This window comes from Zeugodacus cucurbitae, chromosome 4 (genome assembly GCF_028554725.1).
Source record: "Zeugodacus cucurbitae isolate PBARC_wt_2022May chromosome 4, idZeuCucr1.2, whole genome shotgun sequence".
NCBI lineage: Eukaryota > Metazoa > Arthropoda > Insecta > Diptera > Tephritidae > Zeugodacus > Zeugodacus cucurbitae.
In genome coordinates, this window is record NC_071669.1 from 53,915,797 (window position 1) to 53,930,512 (window position 14,716).

The 14,716-nt window shown below is 33.8% G+C and overlaps 1 protein-coding gene across 1 annotated transcript in view; it reads left to right on the forward strand.

Moving 5' to 3' along the window:
• Window positions 1–7,750, forward strand: part of LOC105211052 (uncharacterized) — a 319,612-nt gene extending 311,862 nt beyond the window's left edge. Inside the window, exons 11-18 of the mRNA XM_011182319.3 lie at window positions 2,366–3,073; window positions 3,952–4,171; window positions 4,265–4,309; window positions 4,476–5,217; window positions 5,287–5,449; window positions 5,511–5,617; window positions 5,963–6,216; window positions 6,288–7,750. Of these exons, the coding sequence (XP_011180621.3) occupies window positions 2,366–3,073; window positions 3,952–4,171; window positions 4,265–4,309; window positions 4,476–5,217; window positions 5,287–5,449; window positions 5,511–5,617; window positions 5,963–6,216; window positions 6,288–7,216 (3,168 nt within the window). The 3' untranslated portion in view covers window positions 7,217–7,750. The remainder of the gene's footprint in view (window positions 1–2,365; window positions 3,074–3,951; window positions 4,172–4,264; window positions 4,310–4,475; window positions 5,218–5,286; window positions 5,450–5,510; window positions 5,618–5,962; window positions 6,217–6,287) is intronic.
• The last annotated feature ends 6,966 nt before the right edge of the window (window positions 7,751–14,716 follow it).

The following is a 14,716-nucleotide window of genomic DNA, read 5'->3' on the forward strand; positions in this document are numbered from 1 at the left end:
ATGATATGCATATAAATTTACCTATTTACACATATGTACGCAAACATATAGGCATAAGTGTGCCGTTGTGGGAATATCGAAATTTATTGTTTCGGTATTTATGACTTTACAAATGATAAGCGACACGTTGTACTGCATATGTATGCACCCAGTAGGAAAAAAATCGAAAATGTTTAATAAAATGTATTCATTAATGCTCAAAATAGCTTTAACTAAAAAAATAATAAATATAATTTAAAAAAAGTGAATTAAAACTTGAATGTTATTTTATTTTGATTTTATTTTTGAAATGTAAAATTGTTTACAGCTTTTAATTTACAGTATATAAGTTAGAACTATAAAGTTAAAAAATGTTTAAGGCTTGAAAAAATACACATTTTTAGTAATAATAATTTTTTACTAAAAAAGGTTAGACCAAATTATTGTATTTGAAATCATTTATTTGAAAAATGATTAAAATCGACATTTTTGTGAAAAGTTTTGAATAAATATGTATATCTATAACACTTTGACAAAACACATCGTAGACTACTTGTATCATGCCCAAAGCATAGGCCATAGATTCCATAATGGTGTGGGCTGCCTTTTATTGTGCAGGGAAGACCCCAATATGCTTTAAATCGACAAAAATTAATGCATCGATGTATTTAGAGTTACTCGATGATAAATTAAGAGAATTTCGAGGACAAATTTACGGGGATAATTGGACTTTCCAGCTAGACAATGCTTCAATTCACAATGTAAATCTTACTAAAACGTTTTTCGAGACCAGAAAACTACCGCTTTTGGACTGGCTAGCAAAAAATCCGTATTTGTACCCTATTGGGGATCTATGGCGATAGATACCGCAAAAGGGTAAAAAAGACAATACAGCTAAAATAGACTTAAATCAATATGACCCCGCTCAAATGTTTGTTTAATTCAATGCCATCACGTCTTAATCAAGTCAAAATTCATAAAGAAAAGCTTATTAATAACTGACAACCTTAATTCATCAAAATATTTTAAAAACTAACTATTTTTTTAACATGCACTGATAAATATTTTCTATGAACCATATTTTTACTTCCTATTTTTTTTTCGCATATACTAAAGGAATTTCAGTGTATTTTTGCTACAAATAATTAAACAAAAAACAAAACTTCGCTAGGGCCTTTTATTTTAATTTTTAATAGTTTGAATTCGTGCACATATAATTTCGTTATTTACGTATAGGTTAATTTTTCCGTGTGGCTCAAAAAATTTTACGTTTTTTTCTAAGAAAAAATGAGCATTATATGTTGAAAACATCTTCAGTTTATAAAGCTAATCTAAAGATAAAGATAAAGCTTCTCATTCTAGGCATTTAAGCGTTTTTTTATTAATAATAAACTCTAATGGCAGCCTAAGAACGGCTGTATTTCCTACCGGGTACTCGTGCACATTTATGGCAAATTTATTTGACGGCGCCAACTTGAAAATGACTTATAAGATTATTAGTTTCTATAGATAAGCGTTTCTAACGAAAAAAAAACGTTAATTTATTTGCAATGCAATTTAGAATGGACGCGAATTTCCATAATAAGTTTATTGAAATATGTACGCAGTCAAAGAAAATCAAAAGCGCAAATCATAATTTGTTAAACCAAATAAAAATATTTTTATAAATTTATTAAAATATTTATATTTTTTATTATTGTATAATTATAAGAGATTGTTACATTTTTGTATATTTTTATTAAAAAAAAAATATTTTTTATTATTAATGGTATCTATTTAAAAAAGTAAATTATATGAATATTTAAAAATTAATTTCATGAAATAAACTTTTTGTTATGTTTTTAATTAAAATGTTATTAGTAATTTTTTTAAATATTATTTTAGTTACTTTATTTTTTTATAGTTTATTAGTTTTTTAATAATATAAAAAATTGATTTTTTATTAACATTTTTTTCATTAAAATATATTTATTATATTAATTTAAATAATTATTTTTTTTTATTAGTAAAAAATATTTCTTTAATTTTTTTTCATTATATTCAGTGTAAATTATTTTCAATATTATATATTTTTACTTAAAATTATAAATTGTTTAATCTTATAATTTTTAATTAATAAAATATATCAATATATATTAGTCAAAATATTTTTTACTGTAATTTATTTGAATAAATTTCAGATATTTTTACATTTTTTTGTATTTTATTAAAATTAATAATAACTTACCCTCAAAATATTTATATTATTATTCTCACTTAATTTTCGGTCATATTTTTATCAAAATTCAAATATAAAATTCTTTCTTCGATTATATTCATCTCATATATCTTCATCTCATGCACCTATAACTAACCAACACTTCTCTCTCTCTCGCTCTCCTTGCAGACCCACCAAATGCGGGCCGTATCAAGCCCTTCCCTCACAGACGCTCTACAGGAGGAGCTCAACTACGCTGCCGTTGGTGCTGCTGCCACTACAGTCGTATTACATACGCGCACCACCGATTCGTCTGGTGCGTCTGGTGAATCCACACCGACAATGGTCACGGCAACAGCAAATAACCAAAGTAACAGCAACAACAACAACAGCGGCCGACCATTGGGAAGCCTGCCGAGTAGTCAAAGTGTAGGTGTGTTGCAGAAATTCAAACGCACGCTCACCAATTTCAATAAGCCAGCGCAACAACAACAACAGCAGCCGCAACAGATAACAAGCAGCAACAGCACATCAGCGCTTGTCATAACCAACTCAACGTCGACAACAAACGCCACCTCAGCAGCTGGTGGTGTAGGTGGCACCAATGCGATTAGTTCAAGTGAAAATCAATCAGATGCTGCCACGACCAATTCCGCGCTTGAGGCTACAACGGGTAAATATCGTTTCGGTCCGCTTATATGGCGCTCATCCAAGGAGCGACGCAAGACAAAGTACAATCGTCGTGACAAGTGCAATAGCGGTGATTCTGGCATACAAATCGAACTGGACAATGATGAGCAATACTCGCGCATTATGCTGCCGGCGAGTGGCAGTGGTGGTGGTGTCAGTGCGGCAAGCTCGAATACGGCTTCAGCACAACGCATTGCAAATGAGAAGGTAAGTGTCAATAGTACATTGTTGTTGTTGTTGGACAGCTTTAAATTAGTTCTGATGGATAGTGAATGGGTAGCAAATTGGTTGAAAAGAATTACGGACAATTTCGGTATGATAGACGAATTTTATCGCAATGACCTTTGACCTTCTGAGGTTCACCGAGTTCTAGTTCTTTCTAACATAGTCTTTCTTCAATCTCAAGCGAAGTCGAGCAAGCTTTAATACCGAAAAATCGGTTCCAAGTTCACCTAATGGCCTTTGACCTCTTTTTTCGGTTCTAAATTCTTTCTTACATAGGCTATTTTAATCCCAAAACAAGTCGAACTAGTTTTACTACCGAAAAATCGGTTGCAAGGTCACGCAATGACCTTTGACCTCCTTTTCCGGTTCCAAGTTCTTTCTTATATAGTCTTTCTTCAATCCCAAAACAAGTCGAGCAAGTTTTACGCAGTGACCTTTGAACTTATTTTTCGGTTTCACGCCTTAAAGCTGATTCTTATGAGAAAGTTCCACGAATGTAAAGCTTTCTATTGTTAACAGAATATTTAAAAATTCTACCGCGTTTAGAAAATTGTCTCTTATAATTTTGTGTTTTGTAACCTACGATCCGCTGAACTATTTTCATGCATTCGCCTATAAAAACTGCGACTCGTTATGTAAATTTCAAAATAAGTTAAGAGCTACAGACAGCATAAATACCCACAAGTGGTTACAGAGCCATTTGAGTAGACGCAATACTTTTATATGCACCTTTTCTTTTGTCTCTTGCGACTTGCAGTCTACAACCAACTACTACACTTCATTCTTTAACTCAAAGTTCCCACCGCATATCGCTTTAATTGGTATTTAATTAACCGGATTCTACGTTCTCTCTCTTCAAGGTCATACAGAAAATGCGCACGGTGCGACGCGCCAACTCAGCCAAAGCGACCAGCATCACAGATCAGTCGGCAACAACAGCGCTTAATGCCAAAGCAAAGATACTCAAACGCATGGAAATGTATGGCGGCAGCATGGAACGCGAGGCGCCCGAATCGCTACCGGCGCGCTCGCTAAGTCAACCCAATGGCTTGGATACGTGCGGCATTGGCCGAACTGGCGGTAAGTCACAAAGGACGAATTAATACACGCAAATTGCTTGTGTGAAGTGAACTTGATTGCACGATGCTCATGCTTTGATTTCTATCTTTACAGATATGGACGACAGTGATAGCGACAGCGTAACCTCACATGAAGAAGGTAAGTTTGAGATTGAGACTGAGTTTCATTGGTATGCAAGTGGTGACATAACCGACGCCACGGCAGCACAATTAAATTCAATTAGTTGAGTGTAGACCCTCTCGACTGTCTGCGTTTGTAATAAGCACAATTTTGTAATACAAACTCTTTCTCCACACACTTGTAGCACCCAACTACTATCCGATTTATGCTGAAGTGCTGTACAGCTTCACGGCGGCCGGTCCACAAGAGCTCGGCCTCGAACGTGGCACACTAATCGAAGTGCTGCGCAAAGAGGTCGGTCCCTGGTGGTTTGGACGCATACGTAAAGACGACAATAACACGCTAGTCGAAGAGATACTTGACCCCGAACTCGGTTGGTTCCCCAAGGAGTTCGTGCGCGTCATACAGAGTCCCAAAACGGATGTGTTCTTCCTTTCGCAAATGACAACAAATACGTCAGCGTTACAACAAGAGGCGCCTACAACAAAACGCAGCAGTTTCAGAAAATTCACTAAATCCAATACAACAGCAATAACTACAGCAACCGCAACTGCAGACTCGAACCCGACAACAACACCACTGCAAACATCCACAGTCACAATGACCGCCTCTCCGACGGCTGCGACCACAGTTGCTTGTGATTTGGATGCCACCATGGTGGATGAGAATAATGTAACGACCATTGTGATTGAATCGCCCTCGTATGCGAGTCTCAACAATGCGCCCAGCAATGACAGCAATCACTCGCCACTCAGCGGTGTTGGAGGCGGCGCGGCGGATGCCACAACTCCGTCAAATGCTTTGGCCCCATCACGCAGCATTAATGTGATACTCGACAGCGCGGATATGTTGCGTCGCAGCGCGGTCAAAGAGCTGCTCGACACCGAGGTTAACTATGTCAAGCTGTTGGCCGCCATTTGTGAGGGGTGAGTAATGCGAGATTTAATTTTTTGTTGTTGTTTTACTCATTTCTATTCTTCATTTTTCTTCAACAGTTATTTGCCAGCGATGAGCAAGCGTATCGACATCTTTTCACCGAATAGCATCCGCTTGATCTTCTCCAACATCACGGCGATCTACAAGTTTCAGCGTAAATTCCTCGAGGCCTTGCGTAAGGGCATTGAACAGAATCAGGTGGCGAAAGTTTTCTTGAAAATGGTGAGTCGATTCCTGATATTTTTTTTGAACTTTTTACTGAAATATTTTATTATATTTACAGCACAAGGGTTTTCTCTGCTATTCAACCTATTGCAATGCATATCCACGTGCGCTCATAGAATTGGAGACTTACGATCGCATCAAGGATGCCAGAACCATTTTGGACAAGTAAGTAAAAATATTCTCTAAATATTAAGAGTATGAAGAATATCCGAGCTTTATTTGTTTGTGAAAGGACCCTCTAGGTCGAAATAATAGATGGATGGTCCGAATTCGAGAAATGTATATCGATAAGTTTTAGAAAAATTATTGTTGTTTTGGAAATTATAAGATCATCCAAACTATTTGAATAATTCCAAAAAATCGATTAATTATCGGCATATCGATATATATTAATTATCAATAGATTTGTTATCGATTAATTATCAATAAATTAATATCGATAAATTACGAAATAATTACACTTAAACAATTATTCTTTGCAATCTAACATTATTTCTTCATTCATTCCAGTTGTCGCGAATCCGAGAACCTAGCTGAACTCCCACTCTCTGCACACCTCTTGGCACCCGTACAGCGCATTTGCCGTTATCCACTACATCTCAGTGAAATACTCAAGGGCGCAACCAAATGCGGTGAAATGCCCGAACATGAATTGGGCGAATACGAGCAAATCGATGTCAGTCAATTGGATATACCCGATACATATGAGAAAATCGATTTGGCATTGGAGGCAATGCGCGGCATCACAGAGGCGGTGAATGAAGGTAGATAGTCTACGAAATTTATTCCAAGACCAAAACTAATTTCGCTACTCTTTCTTCTCTCTTTCTCTCAGGCAAACGACACAGCGAGACAATTGCGCGCCATCAGGCGAGTTTCCAGAACTTCAAGGGTCCCCCACTACATCTGCACAGCACACGCTTCTTCCTGCAAATCGACGCGACGCGCCAAAAGCAGAATCTCTGGAACAGCAGCTGCACGCTCTTTCTCTTCGACAACCAGCTGATCTACTGCAAGCGCGACATCATCAAGCGCAGTCACTTCATCTACAAGGGACGCATCTTTCTCGATCGCTGTCGCGTCGTGAATGTGCGCGACGGCAAAATGTTCGGCCACAACATACGCAATTCGCTGCGCATCTACTGTGAGGCGCGTGACAAGTGGTTCGATTTCAGTTTCCGTTCGGCCAACCGCAAGCATCGCTTCCTCAGCACGCTGGCGCTGGAGCGGCAATTCGGCGGTAAGGCTTTCTATGTCTCCGAAATGACCGGTTTCGAGTATGCGTACGATGAGCGCGATTACTCAGATCAATCCGATTATGAGTTGCCCGAATGCGAGAACAGTAATAGTAGTGGTGGTGTTACCGGCACTAGTGCGTGTTTGTCCGGCGCAACACGACACTGGTCCATGGCGGATGTGAGCACAGGCGTGAATGCAGGCGGCACTTCGGCAACTAGCGGCGACAGTTCGGTGCCCGAATCGCCAGTAAAGCACAAGTACAGCGACACTTTGCCGAAGAAATCGGCACACACACGTGACGCCTGCGGCGGCAGCGGCACAGTGAGCGAATGTCAGACCGGCTCATTGGGACGTCGACGTTTGGGTAATTGGTTCCGCAAGCCGAAGAGCAGCAATTCTACACCGAATCACTCGCCGACGCATAAAGCTAGCGAGTTGTCGTCGGGTTTGGTGGGCGGCAGTGAGAATAATATATCAATTAATTTGGGTAGTGGCAACTATATATCGTCCGGCTCGTCGGCGTGAATTTTCGGTTTGCAAAAATAATTTTTTTTTTTTATTTTAAAAGAATCTCACATGAAATATACTTAAAAAGACGGGTCGTAGACTTGCAAAGTGTTGATAATATAGACACACACTTGTTATAAAATATAGAAATATTGAAAAATGAAAATGAAAATAGAAAAGAAAAATTTTGCAAGCGAACCCACTGTGCAACCATGTATTTGTGCTAAAACAGTCAATTAGGTTTGCTTTTTTTCAAAGTGATTGAAAAAAGACTTCGTGATTTTATTAATGCGACATATGCAGCGCGAATTTCGGAAAAATATAAATATATAGCGGTGATTTTCGAAAATTTTACAATTTAAAGAAAAAAACGAAAATAAATATTTTAATGTTATAAAGCAACAAATAGTCAGAGTTCATGTTATAGTCATTACGAAAATCTTCACATATTTATTAAACGAATATATCGTGTGTATAGGTTTCGTGCTATAGTGGGCATATGCATATGGCCGTATACTGTATAAATAAAAAATTCTCAAAAATTGTGCGAAATACCATTTCAAAGCATTAGTAGAGTAAATTTTACACACTTTCTAAATGTATACTACACTTTTATGCCACACTGTACGCTACTAAAACGATTTCCCTAAAAAAAAAATTTTAAACGGAAAAAAATTTTGCGAAAATAAATGACATTAATTAATAAAAAAAAATAATGAGTGTTAACATGAAAAAGCAATTGTTTAGCGAGAACAAAAACGTTTATTGTTTAAATAAGTAGACTTTTAAGTGCACACACTCACATACAAAAAATTAAGAAAAAAAACACAGTTACAGTTATGTATGAAATATTAATGCAATAAATTATTAAAAAAAAAATTTAAAAAATACAAAAATAAAAACAACAACAACTCAACAATAGTTACAACGCCAATGCGAATTGTTTAAAATTTATTTTTTTTTTAATAAAATTCGTTATCAAAAAGTGTTTAATTATCATAAAAAAAATTAAAATTAAATTTAATAAAAAAATTAAATTAAATTAAAAAAAAAAATATTAAAAATTCTCTGCGTTCAAAACCAAACATTAATACATGAGTGTTGGTTTAGAAATATATTTATATTTTATAAATGCAAAATTAAAAAAAAAAATATTTTATAAAATATTGTAAATAAAAGAGATCCAGCTGTTTACAAAAACAAAAGCAGCAAGCGTTGTTTGTATATTAACTTATGTGTAAGTTATGCATACAAATGTAATAGTTATTGTTAAAACCAAATAATTACAAGAAAAAAATAAAAAAATTTAAATAAAAAAATTAAATAAAAATTAAAAATTAATAATAGAAAAAAATAAAACTTTAAATATTAAAAATTAAAAATAAAATTAAATATTAATAAATAAAAAAATAAAAATTAAAAATATTATTAAAAAACTATACTCGAACCAATTTCGAAAACTATAAAGTCTGTAACCAATAACCAATTAACACATATTATTATTAATAATATTATTTATTTATTATTTTTATGTAAAAAGAAGATTAATTTAACATTTTGCTGTTGTATTTTTTATTAAATTAATTTTTAAGTTTTCGTTTAAGTTAAATTGCTTATTAATAAAAATTTAAATAAAAAAAAAATAAACATATACTCATACAATAAAAACAAAGACTTTTATTTATGCGAAATTTGAGTTAAAATTTTAAATTAAAAAATATATATTTTTAAATTATATTACAACAACAAACGTTCTAAACAAACAGTAAACTATAGCCAATAGTGAGATTGATGAAAACAAGAAATGCACAAACTAGCAGCAATATATATACATACTAGAACACTTATAGCATATATAAATAGTAAATAAAAAGAAATAAATATAATAAAGCAACAACAACAACAATAAATTGATAGTTAAACAGCAGCAAAAAAATGAAACAATAAAGTAAGTTAATTGCAAAGCATTTTAACTTCGTTGCATAGGGCGCACACACACACACGCACGCATTTTTTGCAAAAAAAAAAAACAATAATTCGTTTGACGTTTGCAGCATTTTACAACAAAAAAATATAAAAAAAATTTAAAAAATTACAATAATTATAAATAAACAATTAAGCCAAAATGAAATTGAATATAGCGCCACAATAGAGTAAATATTTGCAGCAATAATTAAAGGAAAAGAACAAATAAACAGAAAAAATAAACAAATAAAGAAAAATGCAACACAGCAACCTACCCACAGTATTTACTTAATTGTTAGAAGCAAATACCATGCATTACTATAAGTACATATACAAAATGAAAATAATCTTTGCAATGGAAGAGAAATGCTTACAAATCAGTTTGGCATCAAAAAATCACAAGAAAAAATAACAACAACAACTAATTCATAAAAAAAAATTAATAAATACAGTACACAGGCATAAAATTAGAAACATTAATTTTTTTTTTTTTGATGCAAAGACTTTTTACACAAATTTTAGTTACAGTTACTTAAGGGGAAGTCCATGTAAAATCCTATTTTTTTTGAATATGTTTTTTTTTTTAATATCTTTACAGGTGATAGGGATTTTTCTAAAGTACAACCGTTTTTTTCCTTTTCCAATGTAAAATCCCATCATGATCGGTAACAAAAGAATTAAAGTATTTGTTTAAGACATAAAATGAAAAAAAAATATATGTATAAAATACAATACAAAATAGACATTTAAAAATCCAAAATATTAGGTTGGCAAATATCTCTCTTCCGCTATTTTAAAGTTTTCCTTCGTTAAAGACATATTCGCTAGAGAAACGTTCTGTGAGTTTAATGGTGTTTTGGGGGATGGTACTCTATCCCTTGAAACTGCGGACGAATGGTTTCGACGATTCAGATCAAATCATGGGAAACATCGGTTTATATCGGCACTTGCGATTAGTCACCAAACCATTTGCAGAAGGCTGGATTCACAAAAAAGCTTGATGTATGGGTGCCGCATGATTTGACGCAAAAAAACCTTCTGGACCGAATCAGCGCCTGCGATATGCTGCTAAAACGGAACGAACTCGACCCATTTTGGAAGCGGATGGTAACTGGCGACGAAAAATTGATCATATACGACAATATCGAGCGAAAACGGTCGTGGTCGAAGGTCGGTGAATCGTCCCAAACAGTGGCCAAGCCGGGATTGACGGCCAGGAAGGTTTTGCTGTGTGTTTGGTGGGATTGGAAGGGAATCATCCACTATGAGCTACTCCCATATGGCCAGACGCTTAATTCTACCATCTAATGCGAACAACTGGACCGCTTGAAGCAAGCGATCGACCAGAAGCGTCCAGAATTCGCCAACAGGAAGGGTGTAGTGTTCCACCAGGACAACGCCAGACCACACACTTCGTTGATGACTAGTGAGAAGCTACGGGAGTTCGGATGGGAGGTTTTATCGCATAGTTCAGACATAGCGCCAAGTGACTACCACCTGTTTCTGTCCATGGCGAACGGCCTTGGTTGTGTAAAGTTGAACTCAAAAGAGGCTTGTGAAAAGTGGCTGTCCGATTTCTTCGCAAATAAGGAGGGGACTACTACGAGAGGGTATTATGAAGTTGCCGTCTTGATGGAAACAGATTATCGAACGAAACGGCGCATATTTGAACTAAATTCGATCACTGTAACACTTTTTATAAAGCATTGAATAAAGAGCAAAAAAAACGGAAGAGAGATATTTGACAACCTAATATTAGGGCTATTTTCTGACATTTTCGATCCCAAAAAGGTATTTATTGAACGAGAAATTTTGAACTTTAGGTTTATCCTTCCGATAGTAATCTTTAGGAAACCCTCAGAGATTTCAGATAAATCGGTCAATAACTTTTTGAATTACAACACGAGCAGTTTTTTAAAATACAGTTTCGAGATAATCGCGTTTAAATTTACGCTCTGGCCGACTCCATTAGATCAGCTATAACTTAATCTACATCCGAAATTTATTTTCCTCTCGTCAGTACACGCTCATATAACATCATATTTTCAGTTTATCGAAAAAACAAAATTTTTTTAATTTTAATTGGACTTCCCTTCTCAAATTGTTTAATTATTTTGGTTTCAGAATGTCAAAAATAATTATTTTTGTGAAAGAAAACCTCATTATTTCCAATATCCTTAATTTTCTCTGCCCACTGTTATTTTTGAGATTCACCCAATTTTGCTATTCCTATGGAAGCCTAGAATTCAATTATTCATTTGTAGCATTTATTTATAGGAGTCTATTTGTTTTATAAGACAGTTTAACCGATTTTTTTCCACTGAATTTAATTTGAGATCTCACACTCCCAAAATGTTAAACAGAAAAAAATAGTCCGACCAATTAGAACGAATTCAGAGACACATTCTTTAGAAGCAGTTCTAAACCGAACCCATAAAATCCCAAATTTCATTCCTTATTTTCATTTTATTGTATAATAAAAGTCAGGCACAAAACAATTTGAAGCTCAATGGCATATTTATTGATTTTTTTAGGGTCCAATATTATGAAGTGCGACTGTAATATGTACATTTGTACGTTCGAACTCTCGTTTTATGAGTAGCATTAGGAACAGACCCAAAATCCTTCAAAAGCTTGGTATTTTTTAACGCTGACTAATTCGAAAACTCTTTTCTGATTATGACATTTATGGCTAACAGTATAGTATTAAATCTGCCGTTGTATAATATAAGTTAATTAAAATTAGTTTGAGTCTTAATTAAATGAAACAAAATCATAAAGCTGCTTGGAAAGCAATATTTAATATAAAGAAAATATTTATTGATCGAATTTAAATATACATAAAATAGTTTGTAGACATTAGAGTATTATTTAAGCATAAATGTTGAAATTTTCTATTTCTTCAGCAAAACGCGGAGACCCGGTCGTCGGCACACCTACTTTGACTGGGAATAATGAAAGTTTGCTACAAAATACAAACAAATTACTAACTCTAATGGCAGTTTCTAAGTATTGATGTAGGAATTTAATATATTTTACTATAAGTTTAAGCAGCGTTAGGCCAAATTTCAATTAAAACAACAACAAAAAACGCCAAAATTTATTAACTAATTTAAGCAATTCACTATATAATAGTAGATGTCTAGTTATACTTGTAAAATAAGTTAATACATAAGTAGTACCCGCTAGTTGACCTAACAAATTGGTATTTGAAGAGGAGGAGAAATGGGATGGGACAGGAAACTTTTACCTTTGTTTACAAACTATACTTATTTTGAAGAATTGACCTAACTTCCGTAGAAACACAGTTGAACTTCCCTAACTCGAATCACCATAATCCACAAAAAAACTTCCGAGTTTGAGAACTTTCGATTTACGGAAGGTAATTTGTATGAAATTTGACTTCTATTGCCAAATCAAGAGCTCGAGTTATAGACGTTCGAGTTATGGAAGTTCAACTGTATTCTGCCGATTCAAAGAGTACAAATCAGAAATAAAGATTCAAAGTAGAAGTTCTTCCTTTGAGTTTTAGATCAATTACTTTGAAAAATTTGCAATTACACTTCTGGATTATTATTTATGCTTTCCAGGGCACACTTGTTATACAGCAAGAGGGACTTTTAAAAGTTGGATAAATCTTTATTTTTCAAGAAATGAGTCAATACGCATACTCAGTACTATTTCGACAATGGTTCGGATTATTTTTATAGAAAAATAATTCGGAATACATAAACTATCGAAATCGATGCTAAAAATCCGTTTTATTCTCTTCAATATCTAAAGTACATAAAGTAGAATCCTCCATGGACCGGTAACCTTATCCCTTATACTATGAACTATTTTCGGTGAAAGAAAATGTAAAAAAAATGTGTTGTTTAATTTTCCATTTTAAAATATCTTCAAATTCACTTTGTTATTTGCATTTGTTTCTTAAAAACAAAATAAATTGGAACACTCGTGTGTTGAACCTAAATTTGGTGGTGACTCTGTAGGTTAACATTAAGACTCACACACACATAATTAAAAAGGGAGTCGCTGTTCAGAATGCTGATGTTAATGTTGATGATAACCATGATTAATATGTGAAATCATTATCCTCTTGTTAAGCACACACTTTATATATATTTAATGGTTTGATATAAATCACATACTATATACATTGAAGATGCACCGAAATTGTCGGCAAACAAAAAATTTCTGTACACAAATTCAATTAAGAACACACATACATCCATTCAGCTGTAGAGAAATGTTATGTACATCCCCGACTGATGGTAAGCAATTCTTAAGAATCAGTTGCATAATTAGCAACAAAAAAAATATGCTCACAACCACAACAGTTTCTGCTCTTTACAGCCGTAAATAATAATACATACATATATACACACACTTAAATATAAATATACATAGATATGTATATGAATACGTTATATACTATAGGTTACTAAAACTTCTATATGCATAATTATTATATATAAATGAAATATGAAAAATGTATACATACATATAAATAATATATACGAACAAAGGATATGCCAAATAAAACGATAATAAATATTAAATTATGCGCTTTGTTGTTTTTCTCCATTGTATAATTGCGATCTGGTTACGATCTACAGTTGAGCTTCCATAACTCGAACGTCTATAACTCGAAGTTCTACATAACTCGAACTCTTGCTTTGCAATAGAAGTCAAATTTCATACAAATTAACATCCGTAACTCGGAAGTCTCTTTTTTTTGGGGATTATTTGTGATTCGAGTTAGGGAAGTTCAATAGAAGAATAATCGTTATCCTCTAAAATCTCAAAAGAGTTAGTTCTTCATAATCGGAGTTAATCAGAGTTTTATTCAACCAAGAGATGTTCATTCCGCAATCTAACCTCACTTAGACCAGTAAATACAAAAAAGCAAATCGACGCTTCCACTAATTCACTTCGCGAATATTTGCCTTTTTTATATTATAACACGACAAACTCCTAACTATCCACACCAGACCACGAGACACGAAGCAGTTGCATGAACAAATTTCCAGCAAGCAAAGGATCCCAATAAGTCAACTAAAACTATTACAACAACAACAACTAATTTCAAAGCACTTGGGGATTCATTGAAAGGCTTCAAAGATTTTATTAATTGAAATGTACTTTCCCCACATAAAACGGTGTTATTTAGCCCTCGAAAAATTACAATATAAGAATAGATACATGAAAATACATACATACATACACACATTGAAGAAAATTGCATACATCAAGCTAATCTTCATAAATATGGAAACATTCATGCGTGTACAAACGTACATACATACATATGTACGTACAAAGAAAAGGAGTACGACCGGCAAAGAGGCTAGCGAATGTCTAAATAAGAAATAAAAATACAGCCGTGCTTATACACCTACAATAGAGCCGTTACAATAATACATACATATGTATATATATGCAAATGTTAGCTTGACCCTAACTTCTTCACAATTTTCTTATGCCCAGATATACATATTACAAATAGCTCCCCTTGCTTTGTAGAAATCAAATAAAACCACTTACCAATTA